The sequence below is a fragment of the Rhinoderma darwinii genome, chromosome 2 (assembly GCF_050947455.1).
Source record: "Rhinoderma darwinii isolate aRhiDar2 chromosome 2, aRhiDar2.hap1, whole genome shotgun sequence".
Classification (NCBI taxonomy): domain Eukaryota; kingdom Metazoa; phylum Chordata; class Amphibia; order Anura; family Rhinodermatidae; genus Rhinoderma; species Rhinoderma darwinii.
Genome location: NC_134688.1, coordinates 284,859,964 through 284,886,529, shown reverse-complemented (window position 1 = coordinate 284,886,529; position 26,566 = coordinate 284,859,964). Strand labels below are relative to the sequence as shown.

At 40.6% G+C, this 26,566-nt stretch overlaps 1 protein-coding gene across 1 annotated transcript in view; it reads left to right on the top strand.

Moving 5' to 3' along the window:
• The window catches only part of CLSPN (claspin), a 78,817-nt gene extending 57,032 nt beyond the window's left edge, over nucleotides 1–21,785 (top strand). The window contains exons 16-25 of the mRNA XM_075853366.1: nucleotides 1,016–1,118; nucleotides 1,487–1,565; nucleotides 1,778–1,896; nucleotides 2,060–2,224; nucleotides 2,303–2,424; nucleotides 12,247–12,383; nucleotides 13,515–13,614; nucleotides 13,832–13,911; nucleotides 15,869–16,030; nucleotides 20,995–21,785. Of these exons, the coding sequence (XP_075709481.1) occupies nucleotides 1,016–1,118; nucleotides 1,487–1,565; nucleotides 1,778–1,896; nucleotides 2,060–2,224; nucleotides 2,303–2,424; nucleotides 12,247–12,383; nucleotides 13,515–13,614; nucleotides 13,832–13,911; nucleotides 15,869–16,030; nucleotides 20,995–21,105 (1,178 nt within the window). The 3' untranslated portion in view covers nucleotides 21,106–21,785. The remainder of the gene's footprint in view (nucleotides 1–1,015; nucleotides 1,119–1,486; nucleotides 1,566–1,777; nucleotides 1,897–2,059; nucleotides 2,225–2,302; nucleotides 2,425–12,246; nucleotides 12,384–13,514; nucleotides 13,615–13,831; nucleotides 13,912–15,868; nucleotides 16,031–20,994) is intronic.
• Nucleotides 21,786–26,566: the final 4,781 nt, after the last annotated feature.

Below are 26,566 nucleotides of genomic sequence, written 5' to 3'. Positions count from 1 at the left end.
CTCGATAAATTCCTTCAGGGGTGTAGTTTCTCAAATGGGGTCACTTTTGTGTGGTTTCCACTGATTTGCTCCCCCACGGGCTTTGCAAATGTGACACTGCACCCAAAAACCATTCCAGCAAAATTTGAACTCCAAAAGCCAAATGGTGCTTCTTCCCTTCTGAGCCCTGCTCTGGGTCCAGACAGCAGTTTATCACCACATATGGGGTATTTCCGTAATCAAGAGAGAGTGCTTTTCAAATGCTGAGGTCGTTTTTCCCCTGTATGCCTTGTAAATATTGAAGATTTCTACATTTCATTGGAAAAAATTTTAGATTTTCATTCTGACATTCTAATTCCATTAAATTCAGCAAAAAACCTTTGCGGTTAAAATACTCACTATACCCCTTGATAAATTCCTTGAGGGGTGTAGTTTGCCAAATGGTGTCTCTTTTGGAGTATTTCCACTGTTTTGGCCCCACAAGCCCTCTTCAAACCTGACTTGGTGCCTAAAATATATTCTAATAAAAAGGAGACCCAAAATCCACTAGGTTCTCCTTTTCTCCTGAGGCCGGTGTTTCAGTCCGTTATCACACTAGGGCCACATGTGGGATATTTCTAAAAACTGCAGAATCTGTGCAATTAATATGGAGTTGTGTTTCTGTGGTAAAATCTTCTGTTACAGAAAAAAATTAATAAACAGATTTTCTGCAAAAAATGAATTTAATTTGCAAAGGTCACCTCCACTTTGCTTTGATTTCTGTAAAACACCAAAAGGGTTAATGAACTTTCTAAAGTTGGGTGTTTTATAGGGAGTTTCTAATATGAGGCCCTCAAAGCCACTTCACAACTGAACCGGTCCCTGAAAAAATAGCCTTATTGAAATTTTCTTTCCGGTTCTGTTTGCCGCAGACACAAAAATGCGGCCAGCGGGCGTCTGTGGCCTGCCGTGCCTGCAATCGCTGGCCGTGTGCATGAGGCCTTACAGCGTCTGAAGACGTTACACATTTATAACTGTCTGGTCTTCTCTTGTTTAGCGGATTGCTCAACGCAAGAGTCCTCAGGCTTGGTCAAAGCTAACATACAGTCGCAAAAAGAGCATCGGTTTTCTGAAGCTGTGGTTTCCATTCCAGAACAACAGTAACTATGAGCTCTTATTTCGCATTACTCTTTTCTCCAAAGATCTGCTACTGGCCTTGTTGCTGCAGACAGTATTATTATTTGCAGTATTTCTCCTCCAGTTAGTCTTCCTCCATTCAGGCATCATTCATTTTTTTCATTATTTCAATTTGCCTCATAATGGCTATTCCCCTTTTATACTCGCTGTTTTTTTTTCTCTCCCTTTTTAGCATTCCTCCAACTCCCATTACATTGTAAATAAACAGTAAAGTTGAATACATGATAGCCTGTGAACTTTTAATGAAGCATTGCTATATCTTAAATAACTTGGTTACTTTGTCAATACTTTTTAAGTAATGCTTGTTAAACAGGTAATCAAATATTTGCAGAGAGAATAATAATGATGAAGAGGAAGAGGAGTTTGGTGACTTTCAACTCCTTCCATGCGATGAATCAGACAGTGAAAAGGTTGGTGAAAAATTGCAGTTCAAACCTGTAGTGTTAATAATGACTACAGTGCTGTAAGCTGTATAGAGACTTATTACAGCCATGTGAATTTGTTATCCTCTGTGCTACAATAATGCAGTCTTCTTTACTGACATTGGCTAATAGTTTTTGGTCGCCAAGAGATGGTTATTTGCCACTAAAAATGTTTACAAATATAATTGATTTTCATCTAGGAAGGAGAAGAGGAGGAGAAAAGTGATGATGATGATGATGACGACGGAAAAGAAAATATCTCGGTTTATGATGATGATGAAGAGGAGATTTTGAGAAAACAAGGGAAAAAAAGAAAGCTGTAAGTAGTTGGAGTCAAAAGCTAAAAAAAATAAAACCACCTGAAAAAACTTACAACTTTTGCACTATAAAAAGTGAGAGAAAAATCTGGTGGTAACAGTTTGAACTTTTAGATATACTACTGATTATTACTTATTCAGTAACTAACTATGTATAAATTGCAGCAAACTGCAGGACTTCATGGAAGATGAGGCAGAATTTTCCGGAAGTGATATTGGGAGTGGCGATGAGGATGAATTTGATGAGGACGATGAATATGAAGAAGAAGCCATAGATGAAGACCTCCCATCAGATGATGAGCTGCAGGAACAAGTCAACAAAATCCACATGTATATATCTTTTACTGAAGTTCACTTCTAATTCGTTTAAGGTTTACAATAAAACTTGACGTGACTTTTTATTTCTAGGAAAGTTACTATGGACGAAGACAAGCGACGCTTGCGGCTTTACCAGGAACGGTACTTGGCTGATGGGGACCTTCACAGTGATGGTCCAGGAAGGATGCGAAAATTCAGGTGGAAGAACATTGGTATGTATGAAAATGTAATGTTGCTGCTATAGTTGGTAGTCTGCTTAGTTCCTGTATTTAGACATTTTGATCTCCGAATATATGAGCTGCTTTATAAAGTAATGTTTCAAAATTACTTTGTTTTGCTTTCAACATCTTGTGATCTTTTGAGGACTCAGATCGCAAAAATAAATAAATAGTTTTTTGTACTGACCGTCAAATCCCTTGTTGAATTCATTGGGGGACACCGCACTATGGGTATAGGCCCTTGCCACTAGGAGGCTTACCCTAGGTAAGAAAGAGTGTTTACTCCGCCCAGGCAGTTCATACCCTTCCCACAGACACTTGCTCTAATCAGTAGATAAAAAAAATCTGTAGGAGAAGACGACCGCACATCTAGGGTCCCGGTAGTGGCAGACCCAAGAACAACAAGAGGACAGGATCTGTGTCGCCCAATGAATTCGACAAGAAAATAAATTCACGGCAAGTACAAAAATCCAATTTTCTCGTTTATATCATTGGAGGACAAAGCACCATGGGATTCCTCCTGAAGCTAACAAAGGGTGGGCCAAAAAGATATCTACCAGGCGGCTTGCCTAACGCGCAGCAGCTTGGAGTACCTTGCGACCCAGGCTGACATCAAATGAAGCCAGAGTATGAATTTTGGAATGTACCGCAGGCTTTCAAACCTGAGAGACAGAAGCTTGCTGGCATTCCGCCCAGGGTGCACAGATAGCCTACATGAAATGGGCTGTAACCTGAAAAGAGAGCTTTGGCTTTTGGGCTGCTTAGATTCCAAGATCAGACCTAATTCAGCGAGCAATGGTAGTTTTGGACCATCTGGTCACAAATGTCTGAAGGATTGTCACAGCAAGATCAATGCGAACCGCTTTAACTACATCAAGACCATGGAAAGTGAGGAAAATGTCCTCATTGATCTGGAAGGCAGAGACCACCATTGGGAGAAGAGATGGAACAGGCCGGAAAACACTACCTTATTTTTGGGGATCACCAGAAAGGAAGACTTGCAAGAAGTACCGCCAGCTCCGGAACCTGTCTAATAGAATTAAGGGCCACAACGAAGGCAACTTAAGGAACTAAAGTAGAGTGAGATATCTCATAATGGCTTGAAGAGGGACAAGGAACTGTAAAGGAGGCTGAAGGATTCTGGAAAGGATGGCAGAAGTGATACTGCCTTTACTTGAAGCCCGCGCTGAAAAGGGAGACCACCCAGGAGAAAGCCTGCGTAGTGAGAAATTTTGGCAAGTCACCTGAGCAGGCACCACAGAGGCCAATAGGTCATAAGGATGCACATGACTAGATGTGGGTTGGAAAAACCGCCTAGACTATTGGGTCCTAGTCCTTTGGGAAGCCATGGATTAAATTAGCAAGGACCCACGCAGCAGCGCGTCAGCTATATAAATTAATAAGAAATGCTGGGAGTAATTTGGGGGACCTCTCACAGAACGTATAATCCTAATTGGGGATGGAAATAACCCCCAAAATGCGGAACAGAGAGGTCTATAGACCTCCTATAAAAAAAAAAATGTGCTAAACTGGAACATAGCAGTCCTCTTAGGAAAATGCTCTTGTTAAAGGGTTAATCCCAAATTGAGTATATTTTTTTTATAAATCCTCCTAATCCGAAATTAAATTCTAAATCTATTGTTAAAACTTTTTAAAAAATTCCTTTCCGAACTACCTTTTTTTTTTCCAACTTGATGGCTCAGCTACTGCTAGTAACCTTTTATAAAAGGGGGCGTGAGCGGCTCAGTGTCAATCAAGCCGCTCTGCACTGTGCGTGCTTCCGACGTTGCTAGATAATCTAGTTCTAGTAGCATCGGGAGAACGATCGTCTCAACCAGGCATGGTAAGCGTGAGCGAGACCAACGCCCCCCCCCCCATATTCCCTAAATAGTATTATAGTAACACTTTCAATTCACCCACGCCACTCACTGCCAACACCAGCCACCCTTCTCCGTAACCCACTACCCCCCCCCCCCTCGCGGCGACACCCCCCACCTGGAACAACACTTGTCGCGGCACCGCCACCACCCTCTTGATCAGCTCCTTACACCCCCCTCGCTTCAACAACCCCCCTCTTTGCATCCTAAGGGCGGAGGGGATGTCATTGCGCAAGCGTGTCCACCACTAGAGGAAGGCAGTGGTGGCCGGAACCCTAGGAAACTAGCAATAAACATTGACGCAACGAACAGAAACTTAGCATGAAATAACGGGAAAAGTAAATACTTTTGAAAAATAAAGGTAATTAGAAAAAATACTTCTCTTTACAAGCTTGAGCTAAATAAATCTATTTATAAAGATGGGAATAACCCTTTAAGGGGAAAAGACCTCCTAGATGACTGACCCATCCCCGGGATACATATACTAAACTTGAGTAACCTATCACACATAGTATCGGCATGCAATCTGTGGAAGCATAAATAAGTGTTAGGTAACTGGCGGCGGAGGAAGCGCAGTGCAGAGTACTGCCTGGTTTACTTGCTCCCTTAGGGAATTGACCAGGCTGACAAACCACCCTGAACCCTTGGGGAAAAAAAGAAAAGAAATAGAACTAAAACACAAAGTGCAGCAGACATGAGAAGTAGGTTATGACTTCCTGCTACAGGCACTATGCTAAAACTGATTAGCTCAGTGTATGTGGGAGAGTATGACCTGCTATCACTTTCTTACCTAATGTCAGCCTTCTAGTGGCAGTGGCCTATAGCCTGGTGCTGTGTCCCCCAATGATATTAACCCCTTAGTGTCTAAGCCTGTTTTGGCCTTCAGGACCAGCCCCATTTTTGCAAATCTGACATGTGTCACTTTATGTGGTAATAACTCCAGAATGCTTTTACCTATCCAAGCGATTCTGGGATTGTTTTCTCGTGACATGTTGTACTTTATGATACTGAAAAAATTTTGTCATTAAATTCAATATTTATTTGTAAGAAACGCCAAAATTTAGAGAAAATTAGCAAAAATTAGCATTTTTCTAAATTTTAATGTATTTACTTGTAAAACAGATAGTAATACCACACAAAATACATACTAGTTTATATTTCCCATATGTCTACTTTATGTTTGCGTCGTTTTTTGAACATTCTTTTATTTTTCTAGGACGTTACAACGCTTAGAACTTTAGCAGCAATTTCTCATATTTTCAAGAAAATTTCAAGTCTATTTTTTCAGGGACCAGTTCAGTTCTGAAATGGCTTTGAGGGCCTTATATATTAGAAAGTCCCCATAAATCACCCCATTTTGAAAACTGCACCCATCAAAGTATTCAAAACAGCATTCACAAAGTATTTTAGCCCTTTAGGCGTTTCACAGGAATTAAAGCAAAGTAGAGGTGAAATTTACAAATTTCATTTTTTTTCTTCAAAAATTCATTTGTAATAAATTTTTTCTGTACCACAGAAGGTTTTACCCAAGAAATGCAACTCAATATTTATTGCCCAGATTCTGCAGTTTTTAGAAATACCCCACATGTGGCCCTAGCGCGGTCATGGACTGAAACACAGGCCTCAGAAGCAAAGGAGCACCTAGTGGATTTTGGGCCTCTATTTTATTAGAATATATTTTAGGTACCATGTCAGGTGTGAGGAGGCCTTGTGCTGCCAAAACAGTGGAAACACCCCAAAAGTGACCCCATTTTGGAAACTATACCCCTCAAGGAATTTATCTATGGGTATAGTTAGCATTTTGAACCCACAGTTTTTTTGCTAAATTTATTTGAATTAGTATGTGAAGGTGAAAATCTACTTTTTTTGTGAAAAAAATAGGAAATTTTAAATTTTTACAAGGAATAAAGTAGAAAAAACACCCCAACATATGTAAAGCAATGTCTTCCGATTATAGCAATACCCCATATGTGGTAATAAATTGCTGTTTGGACCCACAGCAGGCCTCAAGAGAAGGAGCACCATTTGGATTTCTGATTTTGCTGGAATAGTTTTCAGTGCCGTGTCGCGTTTGCAATGCACTGGAGGGAAGAAAACCGTGGAAACCCCCCAATAGTGACCCCATTTTGGAAACTATACCCCTCAAGGAATTTATCTATGGGTATAGTTAGCATTTTGAACCCACAGTTTTTTTGCTAAATTTGTTTGAATTAGTATGTGAAGATGAAAATCTACTTTTTTTCTGAAAAAAGGTAGCCATTTTTAATTTTTACAAGGAATAAAGGAGAAAAAGCACCCCAACATATGTAAAACAATTTCTCCTGATTACGTAAATACCCCATATGTGGTAATAAACTACTGTTTGGACCCACACCGGGGCTTAGAAGGGAAGGAGCGCTATTTGGCTTTTGGAGCTCAAATTTAGCTGGAATGTTTTTGGGTGTCATGTCGAATTTGCAAAGCCCCTGAGAGACAAACAGTGGAAGCCCCCCAAAAGTAACCCCATTTGGGAAACTACACCACTTAAGGAATCTATCTAGGGGTTTAGTGAGCATTTAGGCCCCACACGTCTTTTGCAGAATTTATTAGAATTAGGCCGTGAAAATTAATATCAACATTATTTCCACTAAAATGTTGAATTTTTTCAATTTCACAAAGGATAAACGAGAAAATGCACCCCAACGTTTGTAAAGCAATTTCTCCCGAGTACGGCAATACCCCACATGTGGTCATAAATGTTTTTTCATTAGAAAGTAATTAACCCTTTACGAACTGATTCATGTTTTGCTTTTTCGTTTTTCCTCCCCGCTTTCCAAGAGCCACTACTTTTTTATTTTTCTGTCAATAGAGCGGTGTGGGGGCTTATTTTTTGCGGGACGAGCTGTCGTTTTTATTGGTACCATTTTTTGGTACGATGCCATATCGGTGGACATAAACGGCTGTTTGGGCACGCTGTAGGGCTCAGAAGGGAGGGACGCCATTTGGCTTTTGGAGCGCATATTTTGCTTGGTAGTAGCTCTGGCGTTTTGCTGGTATTTCAGTTTATAATGTTGGGGCACATGTAGGCTGGGCAGAGTACATCAGGGGCATAATAAGAGGGTATAATAATGGGGTAAATAAATAATAATCCACAGATATGTGGCCGGTGTCGCGCGGATAAATGGTGCCCGATCTTATCCACTTTTGGAACACTCTGCACATTTTGCATCGCCATAATCTGGGAGCCGGAACTTTTTTTATTTTTTCACCACCGGAGCCGTGTTGCAGGACAATCTGTATTTTTCATTGGTACCATTTTGGGGTACATGCAATTTTGTTGATCACTTTTTATTCAATTTTTCGGCAAGCCAGGTGACCAAAAACCATCAATTCTGACAATGATTTTTATTTATTTTTGACGGTGTTTACCCTGGGCTATAAATGACTATTATACTTTATTCTGCGGGTCGGTACGATTACGGCGATACCATATGTATATACGTTATTTTATGTTTTGCAGCGTTTGAGCAATAAAATAACTTATTTAGAAAATAATGTATTTTCTGTGTCACCATATTCTGAGAGCCGTAACTTTTTTATTTTTCAGTCAAAAAAGCTGTGTAAGGGCTTGTTTTTTGCGGGACGGGTTGTAGTTTGTATCGGTACTATTTTGGCGTACATGCGACTTTTTGATCACTTTTTATTACATATTTTGTGAGGGGTGGTGACCAAAAAATAGTGATTCTGGCATTGTTTTTCGTTTATTTTTTTTTGCGGCGTTCACTGTGCGGGAAAAATAATATTATAGTTTTATAGTTGGGGTCGTTACGAACGCGGTGATACTAAATATGTGTACTTTTTTTTTACGTGTTCATTTTTTTTCCTATAATGAAAGACTTATTATAGGAAAAAAAGCAGTTTTTGTTTATGTCACTTATAACTTTTATTTTTACACTTTTTTTAAAACATTTTTATTCTTTTTTTTACTTTTTTCACTTGTCCCACTAGGGGACACTTAGACTTGCAGCTCTGATCGCTGCTGGAATACATTACACTACACACGTAGTGTAATGCATTTCAACTGTCATTGTGACGAGACAGTCACACTGACAGGAAGCCTACGACGACCACCCTCGGGGTGGTCCTCATAGGCTTCTGTACATGGCAACCCGGAAGCCATTGTCTGGCGTCCGGTTGCCATGGGTACCATCGCCAGCCCCCGTGATTTCACATGGGGGCTGCCGATCGGCGCTAAAGACCTTAATTGTGGCGTTCAAAATCGAGCGCCGCAATTAAGGGGTTAACTGTCGATATCAGCGGCGACAGGCCGCTGATCGGCAACGGGGAGAGCAGGGCTGACAGCCTGCACAGTTAACCGCCGCTGCGGTGTAGCGCCGCGCGGCGGTTAACTGTCAAAGCACTGACGTAACTGTACGTCAAGGTGCGCGAACTTACTGCTCACCATGACGTACAGTTACGTCATGGTGCGTTAAGGGGTTAATGAGAAATTGTGTTTATCCAAGTGGATAGTGCCAGGAGAGGCAGAATAGAAGTGCTCTATAGTTAAGGATATAATTGTTGTGGTTCACGCCACCGGGACGGATATTCAGCCTTGATTATTTAAACTGGTAATTTTTATTTTTTTTAAAACGCGTGTTTTTTTTTTTCTTCCTGCGTTTTGTTTAGCGCTGTGGCCAATTAGTTGAATGTCTATAGTAAAATATAAAATGCTTTAGAAACCAGGCTAGTTTGTTTAGTGTTTAGTGTTTTTCTAGCTTTTTGGGTCAATGGCGTTTTTTTCAGAACGCAGCACTTTCTATGTATTGTTTTTTTTCCCATAGGCTGCTCTACCGAATTTGATAGAGAAATGCAAAAACATAAACGCCTGCTATAAACAAAACTGTAAAAGCCTTAGTGGTTTTCCCATAATCAATATTTAATATTTACCCTCATTAAAATGATTGGAGCGGTGGCTAAGCATGCGCACTACCGCTCCATTCCTATGCGACTCCCAGAAACGGTAAGGTAAGTTAGTTCTCGTGATCGGTGGGGGTCCCAGCGGGTCGGACACCACAGATCAGATATTTATCACCGATCCTCTGGATAGGTGGTAAATTTTGTTTATGAATAAAAAAAAACACCATTTTAAGTGCCATGTGTTTTGTGGTGTTTTTGATGGGGGGGGGGGGGGGTTGCGCCAAAAACTGACTATTAGTTTGAAGTCAATAGGGAATTATTAAACTCACTACAAATCGTGTTTTGTTTTTTTTTGTTTTTTTTTTAAATCGCAGCAAGGGATGGATTTGGCATGTTTTTGTTTGGTTTATTTCCCAGCGTTTTTTTTTCCATAGGCTTCTCTCTAGAAATAAAATAAACACACCAAAAGAGTAAAATTAAAAATGCCACCTTTAAAAAAAAAAAAACACATCATATTTTTTGATTTTTACAAGCCCAAAGAAGTTACACAAAAAGCGTGGAAAAAGCCTAAGGCCAGGTTCGCAAATGCAGTTTTTGGATTCGGTTTTTGATCGAAAGCCTATAGTGGATCCAAAAGATAGGAAAGGTATTGTTGTAAAATACCAGTAAAAAGAGACCGCGTTTTCAAGAGGATAAGGCTTATTCAGGACCGGCTGGGAGCATTAACACATTCCGCACGTTCTCTCCACTTTTATAAATTTACACTCTGAATTGTACATAAAATCCTCACTCTGATTGGGTGTCTAACATCAATAACTATCCCATTGGATACGCGCATGCACAGCTTGTGATTCTCTAGTGGTCTTCTCATAATCAACATATGGTTCACATTAGTCTCAATGGACAAAACTCCTTTGTACTGTCCGAATTATAACTAAATATTCTTAATGGAGTCATCTACCCCCCACCTTGGAAGGTGGCGGATTGCCTATGCAACCTGAGAATGTAATAGATAGCATAAAAGGCGGCTAATCTTCCTATTCATTCCTCCCTGCTGTTGGCATCCCCAACACATACACACTCTGACTGGCAAACTGATGTGATAACACAAGTTGTCACATCACACTTCCGTTCAGTAGATGACATCTTCATTCAGTGAGCAAAGTTTACACTTCTGGTCTTTGACGTCATTGGTAGCAACCTGTGTATATGTGAGCATCATAGTATCTTTGAAGAGCAATCTATTCAGTATAAAGAAAAGACTGATGCGTCTCCTTTATTTTGTGTCTACTCCTGAGTTTGGCTCCCAAAACTGCATCAAAACACTGCGCCTGGCACAAGCCTCTACCATGCTACGCCCAATAGAGTGAAATCTACGCCAACTAGGAGTCTTTGTGGATTACCAGTATAATTGACACCATTTTTTTTGTCTGCCTAATATGTCCGTCCGTCCCGTCCCCCTTTTTTAAGCCCTGCCTTTTTTTCCCCTCAAAGTCCGGAGGGCAGAGTAAAATGCCTAAGGCCCTGTTCACCCGGTGTGTCAAGAGCGCGTCAAAAACGCATGATTTTAAGCTTCCTATCGACATCAATGCAAAAGCGAATTGTTAGTTCATACGACTTATTTTTTTATCCGTGTGTTAAAAATGTGTAAAAAAAGAAGCGATGGGTCAATTTTTTGGTGCGTAAAACGTGCCTAATTCCCATAGTCAAGAAGAGTCTTTATTGGGGATGCACGATGCATCGAAACTTCGATGCCGTGCATCCTCAAACGGTTCGATACTGTTATTTCATGTATTTCGATACTAAGCTGTGCCGTCACACAGCTTAGCATTGTAACACATGAATGTATGAGAAAGTGGCTGCAGCTGTGTAATACAGCCCTTGCCCCGCTCCCGAGTCCTGACAAGTGCACGCGGTCCTCATGAGCGGTGGCACTGAAGACAGAACATGCCGGGCGCATTGCAAAACACCCCCATGTTCTGTCTTCAGTGCTTGCGCCGCCGCTCATTAGTGCAGCGCAGGCTGCATTGCCTCATGCTGACCGTGCCCACACTTGTCAGGAGCGGGGCAATGGCTGTATTACACAGCCGCATACCCGCTGTAATGGCGTAGATGAGAGAAACCTCTCATCTCCGCTGCTATTCCCCTGAATGCTGCGATCAAAAGTAACCGCAGCATTGAAGGGGAAAATGAGGCGATGCCCCTTGGATTACATCACAGGGAATCCCTGTGACGCGATTGAAGGACATACCATATATGGGCAGACAGCCCAGGGTCCATTGAAGGACCCCAGGGATGTCTTACCATATTTCCTGTTGTTAGGGCATACTTAGGTATGTCCTAACAACTGCCTGTGTACTATCCGTACACAGGCTAATGAACTGGTATATACATATATTAAAGTCCCAATTTTGCATGTCTTGGGCCTTTTGCGACTTTTCTACTCTAGAAAACTGGCGTAGAAAAGTTAAACTTCCTCCATAGTGTGTGTCTGTTATATATCGATCACTATAATATATGGACAAAAATATTGGGACATTCAGGTGTTTAATTCAGTCCCGTTGCCCCAGGTGTATAAAATTAGCACCTAGCCATGCAGTCTTCCTTTTTAAAATCTTTTGGGTCGTTTTGAAAGAGCTCACTGAATTTCAGCGTGGTACTGTAATAGGATGCCACCGTTGCAAAAAGTCAGCTTGTTAAATTTCTTGCGGCGACTCCATATTCATGCCTATGGATTTAGAATGAGATATCCTAAAATCTCCTGTAGGTGTCTTAATGCTTTAGTCCGTATAGTGCATATGTGTGTATATATTTATATTTATATCTCTAGCTATATACATTATGATCTATGGCTATAAATATGAATTTATAGCTATATCGATTGATCCATATGTAGGTAGCTATATATCTATGCGTTTGCTTGTTTTTCCTTTAAAAAAATAAATAAATAAGCGTAACCTGAAACTTGCATTTCATGTATAATAACTATGTACTTCACGCATAATGATTTGCAGTACATGATCTGTTTCTTGTGTTTCTTCAGATGATGCCTCTCAGATGGACATGTTCCACAGATATTCTGAATTGGAAGATCAGGAGGCAGATAATGAAGAAATGGATGAGGCAGAAGCCAAAAGGAGGAAGGAACGATTTGAACGAGAGCAGTGGTTACGTGAACAGGTAGAATGCCCGAAATGCCTTGGGTTACGCATGTTGAAATTTTTTATTTTGAGTAAGTCTACAATAAATGTATAAGCTGCCATGTTAGATAGATAGTTAAACACTTTATTTATCCCCAAGGGGAAATTGATTTACAGTTATAACCCCCATTTACAGTACATATTCATACAAAACAAATACAACATACAATAACGACATATAGTAAAACAGGTTATCTAAAAAAAACTTACAGCATCATGACACAAATATAGTGACATATTGTAAAGTGCAATAGCCTTTGGCATAAAAGATCTTATAAATCTTTCTTTACTACATCGAAATTGTAGTAATCTATTACTAAAGCAACTTTGTTTATCAATTAAATCACCCACCCTCAAAGGTTTCACTACTTTAGGAATTGGGACTATACAAGATGTTTTCCATACCTTCGGCACTTTTTCCAGCATCAAACTCCAATTGTATAAATCCGCTATTTCACACAACATATCAGCACAAGTTTTTAGCACCCTTGTACTAATCTTATCCGGGCCTGGTGACGTCCTTGCACTTAATTTTTTTAACTGTTCTCTCACAGCGTCCGTTGACACAATAAAAACCCTTGTACCACATGCATCTCTATTAATTGTATCATCTTTACCAATCACATTAGATTTAATCATAGGATTCACTATATCATCCTTAACATTCGAAAATCTATTGAAATACTCGTTCAATTCATTTAATTTTTCCTCATCCATATCGACTATTCTTTGTGTGTTCTTCATCCCTATATATGACCTTCATTCCTGACCAGACTTTCCTTACATTATTCTTTGCAAGTTTGAGCTCCAATTTCCTTTTATACACCTCCTTACTTTCTTTTATTTTATACTTCGACTCACCTTTCACTATATTAAGCGCCTCATCATCCCTATCTCTATTGGCTTTTTTCTTTCTATTTAATAACTCCTTGAGATCCTTTCCTAACCATGATTTATTTCCAAAACACTTCACTTGCACCTGAGGTACGATTAAATCCGTGCAAAAAATTAATATAATCTGTTATATGTTCTGTAACGTCATTTATATCACATCAGTGTTAGCCCTTGCTGTGTAATGACTTTAACCTACAGTAATTGTTTTATTTTTTAGTCTGAGAACGGTAACAAGGAAGAAGAGATAGAGATTGGGGAAAACAGTCAGTTCATGAAGTTAGCAAAAAAAGTTACAGAAAAAGTTTTACAGAGGAGAGGTGAGTAGATTTTAAAGATCTTTGGCAAGATTCGGGTATGCAGGGCTAAAATGAACCAAACGTCCCCTCTTTTAAGCAATTTGGCATGACTGAACAATTTACATGTCTCAGACAGGGCGGCATAAATATCAGACCAATTCGCTTTACGGCTGTCGTAGTTGGTGCCTAACTTTGCTCACTTATAAACCCTGCTTTTAACTTTTTTATTTTTTCACAGCAACCATAGAATCTACGGAGCCCAAAAAACAAGCCTCTAAAAATCCATTTGAAATGCACCGACCCTTTAGTCTTCCAACGGTAAGTTTTTATATGTTTTTACATTATTGATAAGGTTGAAAAAAAGGCATCGGTCCATTAAGTCCAACCTATAATCCTACTGTATTAATCCAGCGGAAGGCAAAGCCCCCATGAGGTTGATGCCAATCACCTCATTAGCATAAAAACTCATCCCTGACTCCAAATTTGGTAATCAGAATAAATCCCTGGATGTACGTCCCATCTCCAGAATCTAGTACTCCTAACCGGTAATATTATATTTTTCAAGAAAGGCATCAAGGCCTTGTTTAAAGAATCAACCACCACAACATCCTGTCATAGTTCCATAATCTCACTGCTGTCGCAGTAAAGAATCCTCATCTGTGACAGTGGTGAATCCTTTTCTCGTCTAGACGTAGAGGATGCCCCCTTATCCTTGTTACAGGCCTAGATGTAAAAAGATCATTCGAAAGATCTCTGTAGTGACCAATCAGTGTCATAAACTTTCACTCCATTCATTTACACAGCACATAGCGATATAGCTATATCGTTATGTGCAGCCACATACACAAACACACTATAACGTTACAGCAGTGTCCTGACAATGTATATACATTACCTCCAGCCAGGAGATGATGTGTATTCAGAATCCTGTCACTTCTGTAGCGTCTCTGTGGGATTTACAGCAAGGCAAGCATAATCTCGCGATATTACGATGTAATATCAAACGAGATTACGCTTGCTGTGCTGTAGTGTCGGGATTGCATTAGCGAAGTGTCAGGATTCTGAATACACATCAAATTCCTGGCTGGAGGTAATGTATATTCATTGTCAGGACACTGCAGTAACGTTATAGTGTGTTTATGTGGCTGCACATAGCGATATAGCTATATCGCCAGCTGTAGTGTAAATGAATGGAGAGAAGTGTATGACGCTGATTGGTCAGCGTCATACACTTCTCTGTACAACGGCCACTTGGACAACTGGGCGTGTTTTACTTTTTGGCCATTAGGAAAGTCATTCGCATAAAGCTAATATAGGTCATAACGCCGTCAAAAATGATAGTTTTTCTAAATAAAAAAACACTGCTGTGACCTACATTACAGCGCCGATCACATCATGTACAATATAGGGCACTTATAATGTGGTGACAGAGCTGCTTTAAAGCCTCTACAAGGTCATTTATAAAGCATATTAAAAAAAGGGCCCAATACTGACACCTTTGGAACCCCACTGGTAACTGTGACCCACTCTGAGGATGTACCATTAACAACCATCCTCTGTTTTCGATCACTGAGCCAGTCGTTAACCCAATTACAAATACTTTCCCCCAGTCCCAGCATTTTCATTTTATATACCAACCTTTTATGCGGCACATTATCAAATGCCTTTTAAAAGTCTAGATACACCACATCCACAGCCTTACCCAGATCCAGTCTATAATTTACCTCCTCATAGAAGTAATCAGATTGGTTTGACAGGACCGATCCCTCATAAACCCATGGTGATGCTGCATTAACAATTTATTTGCATTGAGATACTCGAGAATAGCATCTCTTAGACAACGCTCAAATATTTTACCCACAATGGAGGTTAAACTTACAGGTCTATATAGTTTCCGGGCTCACTTTTTGACCCCTTTTTGAATATTGGCACTACATTTGCGATGTGCCAGTCCTGTGGAACAGACAGTCATGAAAGAATCCTTAAATAGGGGTGTGTTTATCACAGTACTTAATTCCTGCAGAATGCGGGGGTGTATGCTAACTGGACCAGGTGATTTTATCTATTTTAGTGTTTTAAGGTGGCACTGCACTTCTTTCTGGGTGAAGCAGGAGACATTTAATGAAGAATGTACTTTATGCTTAATCATGTCACCGGACATTGAATTTTCATGTGTAAATACAGTACGGAAAAAGGCGTTTGTTGTGTTGCAGTAAGTTACATTTTAACGTTATAGTTCAAAATTGTTCTTATAAATCATAATTTATTCTATCAGATGAAAACAGGTTCTCTGTTAAACAAGCCAAAAGAAGTACTTCAGAAATTGGCAGCAATGTCAGACCTAAACCCCAACGCACCAAGAAACACGAGGAATTTTGTCTTTCACACGCTGTCTCCACAAAAGAAACTAGAATCTACAGATAAACCAAAACCAAAGGTAATATGCTCTATCTGCAGCAAACAATACCATGGGAATGCTGTGCATTTCAGATGTGCATGGGTGCTGCATGCTTTACTGAAGCAAGAAGTATTACAAATAGCTTATGTCATTCATATTGCTCAGTAAATAGGGTATTGGTATGTTTCTAGTGAGTATTACGGCTTGTAATTTTTATGTGCTTTATGGTAAAGGCATCCCCTTGGCTCATCTGGGTCTCATGTGAATTTGGCTACTATCAGAACACCCACTTGATTCCCCTAGTGTATATAGGAGTATTGAGATATGTATTTTACATTTTCTAAACAGGCTTTATTGCATGTGTTTATATTTATTTTTAAATTATGTAAATGGTAACAAATTTTCACATTTTACATGAACAAAAAATACCCCTCCTCCTCCAGTAACCAGGTACACCGGTATATCATCAATAACATCACAAAGTACATTTGTATGATCCCATATAATGGAGTAGTCCCCAACCTGAATTAACAGGAGTCCATCGATACTAGAAGGTACAACATACCAACAATACACATCAAACGGGACAAGGCATTACAATAGATATTTACACAATCCCCCTGAGAGTACTGTCCCTACATTCACACGAGTGTACCAGATTCACGCGCATGAATCTGGTCTGTATGTGTTGCGTTATTGCATCTGTGCTTTGTGAGTGCCGTGCGTTATTCACGCACTTGCAAAGCACATCTTTTTTTTAAAAATTATTATTTTCAATTGAATTGATGCGTAAATCACGCACAGCACGCAGATGCACATCCGACTTCAATGGGCGATAGGTGCGTGAAAAATGCAGCAATATAGGACAGTCTTACGCAACGGACACACACTGCGTGAAAACTCCTGCATGTGTGAATGGCCCCATTGAAATCATTGGGTCCGTGTGCTGCGCGTGATTTTCCTTTGTAGCATACGGACGTTATTCACGTTAGTCTAAATGAGCCCTAAGTCAAAGCAGGTGTAGCCGATCCAGATTCACTAACCAGACAGAGCAGAGGTCCTCAAATTTTTTTACCTTTTTTATTTTAATATAAATATTTTTTTCCATAGAGAGAAGCCAGTTTATTTTGGCAGTAATGTCCCATATGTTAGGCAGGTTTTCCTGTAGCCATTTCTGAGCTATCAATTTTCTGGCAGTATAAAGTGCCCCTGTAGCTTTGTGTTTGCTTTCTGCTAAACATTTAGTGAGTCTGCCCCAATGTGTCCTACTACAGTGTCTGAGACTAGAATGTGTTGAAAACTGTTCCAAAGTTTGGTGCAATTTGGAGCATTTTGAATATTTGCACCTCACTAGATACTTTAAAAAAATGTAGAGCAAAAAGTTGTGTCTTAGCGGAATCGGGGCGTGGCTTAAACTGCATCCAAGTACGCCAACATTGTACCAAAACTGGCGCACACTTCTTGCACAAAGGAAGCCAAATATAAAGTAGTTTAAGGAAAAGGGGGGAAAAAAAGCGTCTAACAAGCAAGGACGACTAAAGTTGTCAAACACCATGCACCGCTGAGATGAATTTGGCGCATCTTGTGATTGCATCTCTTAAGTTTTCTCTGTCTAAATATTATACAGCATTGGTGTGTGTGCCATGGTATAGGAATATATAGTCTATCCAGTGCATTGACTAGTCAGTGTACATAATATGTAATAAAAAAAATTATTACTGCAAATATTTTTGGTTTTTTTGGTGTATAAAATCACACCAATATGTGCCTTTTTCAACTAAATAACCCATTGTGTATTATAGCTTGTTATGATATGGACTATCTGTATGAATTTTAAACTTGTAAATATTTTAATATATCTGACATAAGCTCCATCAGACAACCTGGATGATCAAGTAAACATGGTGTGGGATAAAACCAAATTAATTTACATTCATGTTGGACCTAAAGCATATTTTTTTTTCAGATCTAAATATATCCTGACAAAATATGTCTATTTCATGTTATAGAACTGTCTGAAGGTTTCACTAGTTGGAGGTTCTTTGTCTTATGAAGCCTCTGATCGCTAGATCGATAGGTCTGTGGCATTCGTCAGAGCTCCTTGCCCCTTCACCTCTTATGCCTCTCTTGGGGAGACAAAGAATGTCTTTATCCCTCCCCAAGAGAAGTGGGGCATGTTGCTGTGACAAGTGCTCCAGTACCTTTATATTGTCAGAGGTGATCTTTTAAAAGCATGTTACTAAGTAATCATTCTTTTTCGTTACATTGGGGGACACAGACCATGGGTATATGCTTTTACCACCAGGAGGCTTGACATGAAGAATTAAAGAAAAAAAGAAAAGTGGCTCCTCCCTGTAGGAAATATCCCACCTGCCGACACCGAGCTATTCAGTCTTAGTTTAGTGTCCATAGGAGGAAGACACTCCTACTTCTGCAATATTACCATGTTTCTGTTTACTTTTTTTTACCTGGGAAATGGGGATGCTTCCGTGTTGTCCTCTTAAAGGTGGGCCCACTGTCATACTACAAAAGCGCCGCTGTCCCCTGCCTATGAAGACAAGTGGGACGAAAGTGTCAGCCTAAGGAAGACCTCTTGCAAGTTCTACCAGTCTCTCCCTCCAAAAGTCACACATCTGGAAGATGAAGGGTGACTGCTGGCTCGGGCTTCAGTCACTGTAATTGCTATACGCAGGACAGCCTAACTATTAGCTTGGTCTGGAGATGGCTTCCAAGCGGTCCCTGACCGCACTTTGCTTTTCACCTTCCCGCTTCTTCAGGACCAGACTTGATAAAATCATTTCAGAAGCTATTGGTGGCAAGAGCACTCTCCTCCTCCGGAACAGGGTCAAACAAAACCGCCCCTGTCAAGAAGGCAGGTCCCCGTTTTTGTTACTTAGGTTCTCCCTAAAATCGACTTTACCAGTCTTTCCCTAGAGCATTACTTGTATTCCTCTGTTCCTCATTCTCCCTCCAGGGCGGGTGCCTTTTTTCGATCACTTGACTGCTTTTTCGAAGAGTCAATTTTCAAGTGCTTCCGACCAAAAGTTTTCGGGGTTTCTACGCCAACCTTTTTGTCGTGCCAAGGAACAACTTTTCGGTTCGGTCCATCATAGACCTCAAGTGTCAACGAATATGTCAAGGTCCACCATTTCTATGTGTATTCCCTCCAATCAGTCGTCGCTTCGATGGAACATGGGCAGTTTCTTTCCTCAGTGAACATAAAGGATGCGTATTTGCACTTTTCACCTACACTTTGCAGTGCCGCCTCACCATTACCAATTTGTGGCTCTTCCGTGCAGCCTGGCTATAGCCTTCCGTTTTCACAAAAATCCTGTCTGTTGGGATGGTACTCTTCCAGACCAGTGGGTTGTCGGTTACCCCCTACCTGGACGATATCTTGCTTAAGTCTCCCACCAGGAAGGACAACGTGACTGCGCTCCAGATTGCTCTGGACCCTTTTTGCCGGTTTGTTGGGTTGTCAACCGGACCAAATCTTGCCTGTTCCCTTCCCAGCAGATTGTTTTTCTCGGAGTGGCCTTTGACACTGTCAGCGAGAGTGTTCCTTCCCCAGGAAAGGCTGTCTGTCCAGGAAGGAATTTGCTTTTTGCGGACCGTTGCACCGACCTCCCTCTGCCTTTGCATGAGGGTCCCTGGAACAATAGAGGCCTTGACCAAGACCCATTCGCCTTGGCGCAGCTCCACACTTGTCGTCTTCAGTGGGCGATCCTCTCCCAGTGGAACTGTTCTCTGGATCAACAGATTCTTCTTCCTCTGGCTGTCCATCGATCTCTCCAGTGGTGGGTCTCCCTTCCATCCATTCCCTGATGTCACTCCTTCCTTCTGCTGAACTGGCAGATTCTCCCTATGGATACCAGTCTCAAGGGGTGGGGAGGAACATTTCAGAATTTCACGGCTATGGGGCTGTCCCCACAGGAATCTTTTCTCTCCTGATCAACCTGCTGGAGTTCAGAGCAATCTTTCTTTGCAGTTGCACTGGACTTTGGTCCTGTCCAGCCATCTGGTGCAAGTCCAAACAGACAATGTCACGGCCGTGGCTTATCTCAATCACCAGGGCGGGACTCACATCTTTGGCCAAGGCAGCGAAGATTCTTTCCTTTTGGCTTGGTCCGAATGTCGCGTGTCTGCTCTGTCAGCAGTACACATTCCAGGGGTCGACAACTGGGTTGCAGACGACCGGAGTTGTGAAAAGGTATTTCTGCCAGGAGGTCTTTGACCAGATCTACACCAGATGGTGCAGACTAGATGTGGACCTGTTGGCATTCAGGTTAAATCTCAAGGTTCTCTTAATCTTCCTGAGCCCTAGATCCAGATAGCTGCTCGGTGGACCTACATTAGGCTCCTATATGTCTCTCTCTCCCCCCCCCCCTTCCCTATTTCTCCTGCCTCGGCTCCTCTAAAGTCCAAAGCCGAGGGAATTCCGGCCATTCTGGTAGACCCAGTTCGGCCTGGTCATTGATTGTATTCGATCGGGGTGTCCCTCCTGGCCGACATCCCGTGGCCCTTGTCTTTTCGTCCCAACCTTCTCTCATTGGCTTCTCTTCCACCAGAGTTTTATGTCGCTACGTTTAACGGCATGGCTGTTGAAGCCGCCGTTCTGAGATCTCAGTTTCTCCCTATCGTTTTTCGATTCTTTATTGGAATCAACTTATTTTTAGAGGTTCTGTAATTTGAACCTTTGCGAGAAGTCTTCCTTCGTTGTCTTTCCTCTATCGTTTTGGCTTATCTTCTTAACTCTCTTTCTGCTTGTGCTCCTACTTCTTGCAGACATTCTGAATAGCGCGGTGTCTGTAGGCGGGGTATATCCTGTAGGAGGTATACCTTTTTAATAAAAATAAAATAAGTTCTTAGTGTTAAGTCTCCTGGGCGTAACAACATATACCCACGGTCCATGTCCCCCAATGAACTGGACAAGAAAAGGATTTTACGGTGAGTACTCATGAAATCCTAACTCCTGGCTTTTTTCTTTTCTTCTTTGTCTGCAGGTAAGAAGAAACATCAGTGCTGCAACCCCTTCTCCTAAGCGTCTTAAGTCAGACCGGCTTAATGTTGCCAACAGCAAAAATCGCAGCATCTTCCCTTTCCTGGAGAACTAGCTTGCCGCCCTTGCATTTACTTCCATGTTTAGTAAAATAGGTGAACAAAGAGGAGAGTGTTTGTTTGTACATGTGGATACACATATACTTAATGAATGTTGACAAGGACAACACTGAATGTTGCTTGAACGTGTTACTTCCTTCCATGTTTATTCTGTTGTCTGTAAAATGAATATATTTGTCTTGTAGAGATTTTCGATTTGTAAATTTTCATGTTTTATTCTTTTACAATTCTCATTTACATCAAATCCCCATTAAATTATAGCCCAATATTTTTGCAAGAGTGATACGGGTAGTACATCTGCAGGTGTATGCTCTACCATGTAAGAAATTAGACTTCTACAATCTATATCTTTTGGTATGATGTAGCTATATCAAAACAGTTTCAGTATTTGCCCTATTTTTTAGTCAATAAATCAGAGACCATTTCTACATATTTCACACTGTATTCCAGTATAATAAGTCTCTTATCTGCTGCATGTAATCAATAGATTTCCTGCATTTCGAGATCAAGAACACTACTATAGTTGTGTAATTAGGGTGTGAAGTGTGAATCTGTTAGACTTTTTAGATATATATATTTATCTGTTTTAAGTAATGTATATTGTCTGAATGTAATTATATTTACTTTGTAAAGTATTTTTGTAAATTGTTATAAATGTAAATTGCGTTTTGGTAGTGAGGGTTGTCGTTTTATAAATAAAGTTGCCCTTTGAAATTATGGATGTTTCTGATTTTAAAAAGAACCTCTGGAGCTTAAGCAGAACACTTGACTATTAAATGACTGCAATATTTTAAAAAAAAAGCTTCAATCACAGTTGTAAAAAAAGATTGGTTTTGTATCTATCCGATATGTAAATGGAAACCTTTAAAGTTACTCTACGTTTCATAGGACAATCATGTAAGGTACATTAGATAATTACACCCATACCACTTTAATTTCATATAAGCTTGTACAGAGACTTTTACAGCTTCAAACCCATTAACTTGAAGGCCGGGCTCATACGTGGCATTTTTTGTGTGTATGATCTAATATGACATATGCGTGTAATCTGGTTTTTGCCCCCTCCCCTTAAAGGGTATTTAACCCCTTTTGAAAGACAAATATTTATTTTTATTTAAGACAAAGCTCAGTCCGTGCGATTGGTGCAATTTTATAACTTCGCTTTTATTAAAAATTATTTCCACTTTTGAGAAACAGCTGCTTTGTATTCACTATACAGAGTAGCTGTATCTAGCGCTAAATCCTGTTCCCATCATATCCGCGGGACTGACTGGTTCAGTGAAAGCCGGTTCTCTGTGTCTCTGACATGCAGGATCCACCTGTAATCTATCACATCTAAGTTATGAATTTAGATGTGATAGATTACAGGTGGATCCTGCATGTCCACTGACACTGAACCCATCAGGTCCGCGGGACTGACTGATTCAGGTCTTAGCGAACGATACAGCTGTAAATTAAATCCTGCTGAAGCTAAATTTGAGTTCCAAAAGCCTAATAGCGCTCCTTCCCTTCTAATCCCTGCCGTGTGTCCAAATGGCAGGTTATTACCACATATGGGGTATTGCCGTGCTCAGAAGAGTTTGCTTTACAATTGTTGGGGTGCTTTTTCTCCATCTATTGTGAAAATGGAAAAATCTGAGCTAGAACTACATTTTATTAGAAAAAAAAAACCTTAGATTTTCATGGCCTAATTCCACTAAATTCAGCAAAAAAAACTGGGTCAAAATGCTCACTATACCCCTCGATAAATTCCTTGAGGAGTGTAGTTTCCCAAATGGTGTATTTTTGGGGGTGTTTCCACTGTTTTGGTCCCACAAGTCCTCTTTTAAACCTGACATGGTGCGTAAAATATATTCTAATAAAGAGGCCCCAAAATCCACTAGGTGGTACTTTTGCTTCTGAGGTCAGTGTTTCAGTCCATTACAACACTAGGGCCACATGTGGGATATTACTAAAAACTGCAGAATCTGGGAAATAAAAGTTTTTACCAGAAAAACGCAAATCATTGTTACAAAAAAAAAGGATTAAAATGAATTTTCTAAAAAAAAAAAAAAAAAAGGGTAAATTTCACCTCCAATTTGCTTTAATTCCTGCGAAACACCTAAAGGGTTAAAAAAACGTTCTAAATGTTTTGAATACTTTAAGGGGTGCAGTTATTAAAATTGGGTGGCTTATGAGTGCTTCTAATATATAAACTCTTCAAAGCCACTACAGAACTGAACTGGTCCCTAAGAAAAAATAGGTTTTGGAAAATTTGTTAAATATGAGAAATTGCTGCTAAATTTATAAGCCTTGTAATGTCCTGGAAATATAAAAGGATGTTCAAAAAATGCCAACATAAAGTAGACATATGGGAAATGTTAACTAGTAACTATTTTGTGCGCTATTGCCATTTTCCAAGCAGATACATTTTAAATTTAGAAAAATTTGGATTTTGGCAAAATTTGCTGTTTTTCACATTCTGAATTTATCTACAAGCATTTTTCCACTAAGTACAATTTGTCAAGACAAAACCCATCTCGTAATAACTTTGGAATGCTTTTACCTGTCCAAGGGATTCAAACATAAAGTAACATGTCAATTTTGAAAATCGGCTGTGACAACCATGCCAACACAGGCTGTGTCCTGAAGGGGATAAAGCGACTGCTACCTCATCTACTTAAAGTATGCAACGATACCCTATCTGGCTCCCTTCTACTGCCGCATATGCTTCACGCACATATATCCATTATCCCCAAGTAGGGCAAAGACAACACCTAATGCTTCAATTACCAACCAATCTCCTTACTGAATGATTTAACATTTTTTACAGACTAAGGCCTCATGCACACGACCGTAGCCATGTGCACGGCCGTGATTTTCGGGTCGGCCGGCAGCGGTCGGTCAGCCGCCTGCAAATCACAGGCCATGCACATGGCCGCGGCCATTATTTTCATGCACGTTCTTTCTGCGGTCTGGGCTCCTGGGCCATGCACGGACTGTGAAAACCACGGTCCTGTGCATGGCTCCATAGGAATGAATGGGGTCGCAATTCTCCTGTGGATTTTCGGTGGAATTGCGGCCGCAAAAGCACGTTCGTGTGCATCGGGCCTAAAAACACATTTACCCTCACTTAATAATCCTGAGCAAGTCTGATTTGTCCCAGGAAGGGAGGGTAACCAGAATACAGTGCACCTTGTCCATCTCATGCATTTAGCCAAAAAACAGTCCGTTCCTGTTGACGCAATCCTGGCCAAAATATATTTGAAGGTTTTGATGGGTGTGTCAACAGATATCCTTCTGTACTCTTGCCCAGATCCAAATCCATAAGTTATATTGGCGAGAAGTGAGAAAATGCTTTCTATACCAAAAATCCTTCTCTGATACTATTGAAATTACATTCCATCAATAAGCCCAAGGGGAGTAGGCTTGAGTTCAGACAATCGCTTACAAATGGGGTCAATCCCTTACAAATGAGACGTTGGCTCTAGCTCAGCCAATCACGTACAATGGGGAGTTTGAGCAGAGCCAATCATGAGCAAGTAAGGCTTCTTATAGGAACTTGCCTGCAAGACAAGTGTTTCCCATGAAAAATGAGTAAGATAAGATTTCCCCATAACAGCCTTCAGCTGCGAGGCCAACACATACATTTTCATAGCAGTCTCAGATAAAGAATGGTAAACATAGCTAAGAATGTTTAATGTTATGAGTGTCCAGACAAGCCCAACAAAAATATAATTTTACAGAGAAACAGATTCTTCATACAAGATGGAGTCACAAACAAATTTTGCTCACTTTCACATTTCCCAACTTTTGTTTATTTGAGGACATTTTGTATCCAAGCCAGGTACTTAAAGGAGGGCTTATCCCCCTTGAGGACGTTCCTAACCTTTTCACCTCATCCCCTGAGCATGTCAACAAAATTCCTCCCCATACACATTTCATTCCCATTCAAAGGATCTAGGATGGTGGATTAGCCTTTGCTGCGAAGCATTGCAAAAGTTTTGGCAAGCCCCAAAATATGAGATTCAGAAGCAAATATAGTGTGATACATAATAAAACAATCTGCAAGAAACTCTGGAGCAGGCCCATTATCCACCACCCAATACCCTTAAACCAGTTAGAGTGATTGAGCCATGGCGACCAACCTGGCCACTCCAAGTTCCAATCATCTTTGGAATTGGATTTCCTGAACTCTTCCAGTATTTTCTTACCTGTACAATGCCAGAAGGATCAATATAATTGCAACAGGCTTGGCCAACTACTTGGCACATGCCCCACTGGGGAGCTATCAAAATAATCTAGTATGTAGGTTAGTTGCTAATACTCGGGGATTTTATTAAGACCTTTTACCACTACGGCTATAACGTGAGGGACAGCATTTTTTTCAAACCTAAAAATACCCAGTAGTAATGTCACAACAGGTCTTCTGGGTTCTCATTGCTGCCATGTGCTTTTTACTTATGAGATGGTCACTAGTTGTTGTCACTCATAACTCCACATAATGAAACCCTTTTAAGACATTGTAGTTTGTATTGATTATAAACCTCGAAACAATATCAACACTAGGGCCTCCACTAATAAAATATTGCTATCCCCCCCCCAGGTTTGGGTCCCATTAGTGCATTGACTAGTCCTGTACATAGTCGTCCCCCTGTCTTCTGTACTTCACTGACTGTCCCCTTAGGGTAACCCACACAGTTGTGGAGTCGGACTGTATGGTGGTGTCCAGTGGGGGATTTATTACCCACCTCCTGGTCACTTGCTTGTCTCCCGCTGTAAACAACACTTGGATGCTACTGACTGGTTGATGTCCGCAGGACTTGGTATGGTCCTCTTCATCTGTCCGACACCGGGTTGTAGACAGCACTTTGTACTGTGAGCCTGGGGTGAGTTCCCTCGTAGGTGGATTAGTGGAGTTTTATTATGACTTGCCACAAACCATCTGCATTTATGTCCTCTTCGTCCGGTAAGTTGCTTGTCTGCAAGGTTGCTTGAATTTGTGATACTGCTTTCTGTTCATGACCAGCACGTTGTATTGGTTGTCTGTGATTGAGTCTTTGGTTTAAATTTGTTGGCACTTGCTGGGGACCAAGCCTTTGTCAATTGTTAAAATAGATGCTCATCTGGTGATAACATCGACATGCTCTATAAGAGTTCTAAGTGCATGCGATAAAAGTGGCTAGCCCTTGGACTAAATCAAACACACCTTTATTATAAACGTCTCTCTCCCACTGGACAGGGATATCTAGGAAATGTGCAGCTATTGCCAGGACTATTCTGCAGGCAAATCAAACTGCTCTAACAATTTACCAGTAACCACTATAAAACCTGGGCCATACCAATTAGATCTTACCAAATTGATCTTTGCAGTCTTGAAGGCATATCTGATACACAATCAATACAAGTGCCATCAAGAGTGTCTTGGGTGGTACCGGTTTACCTCCCTTAGGCTTCATTCACATCTGCGTCGGGGCA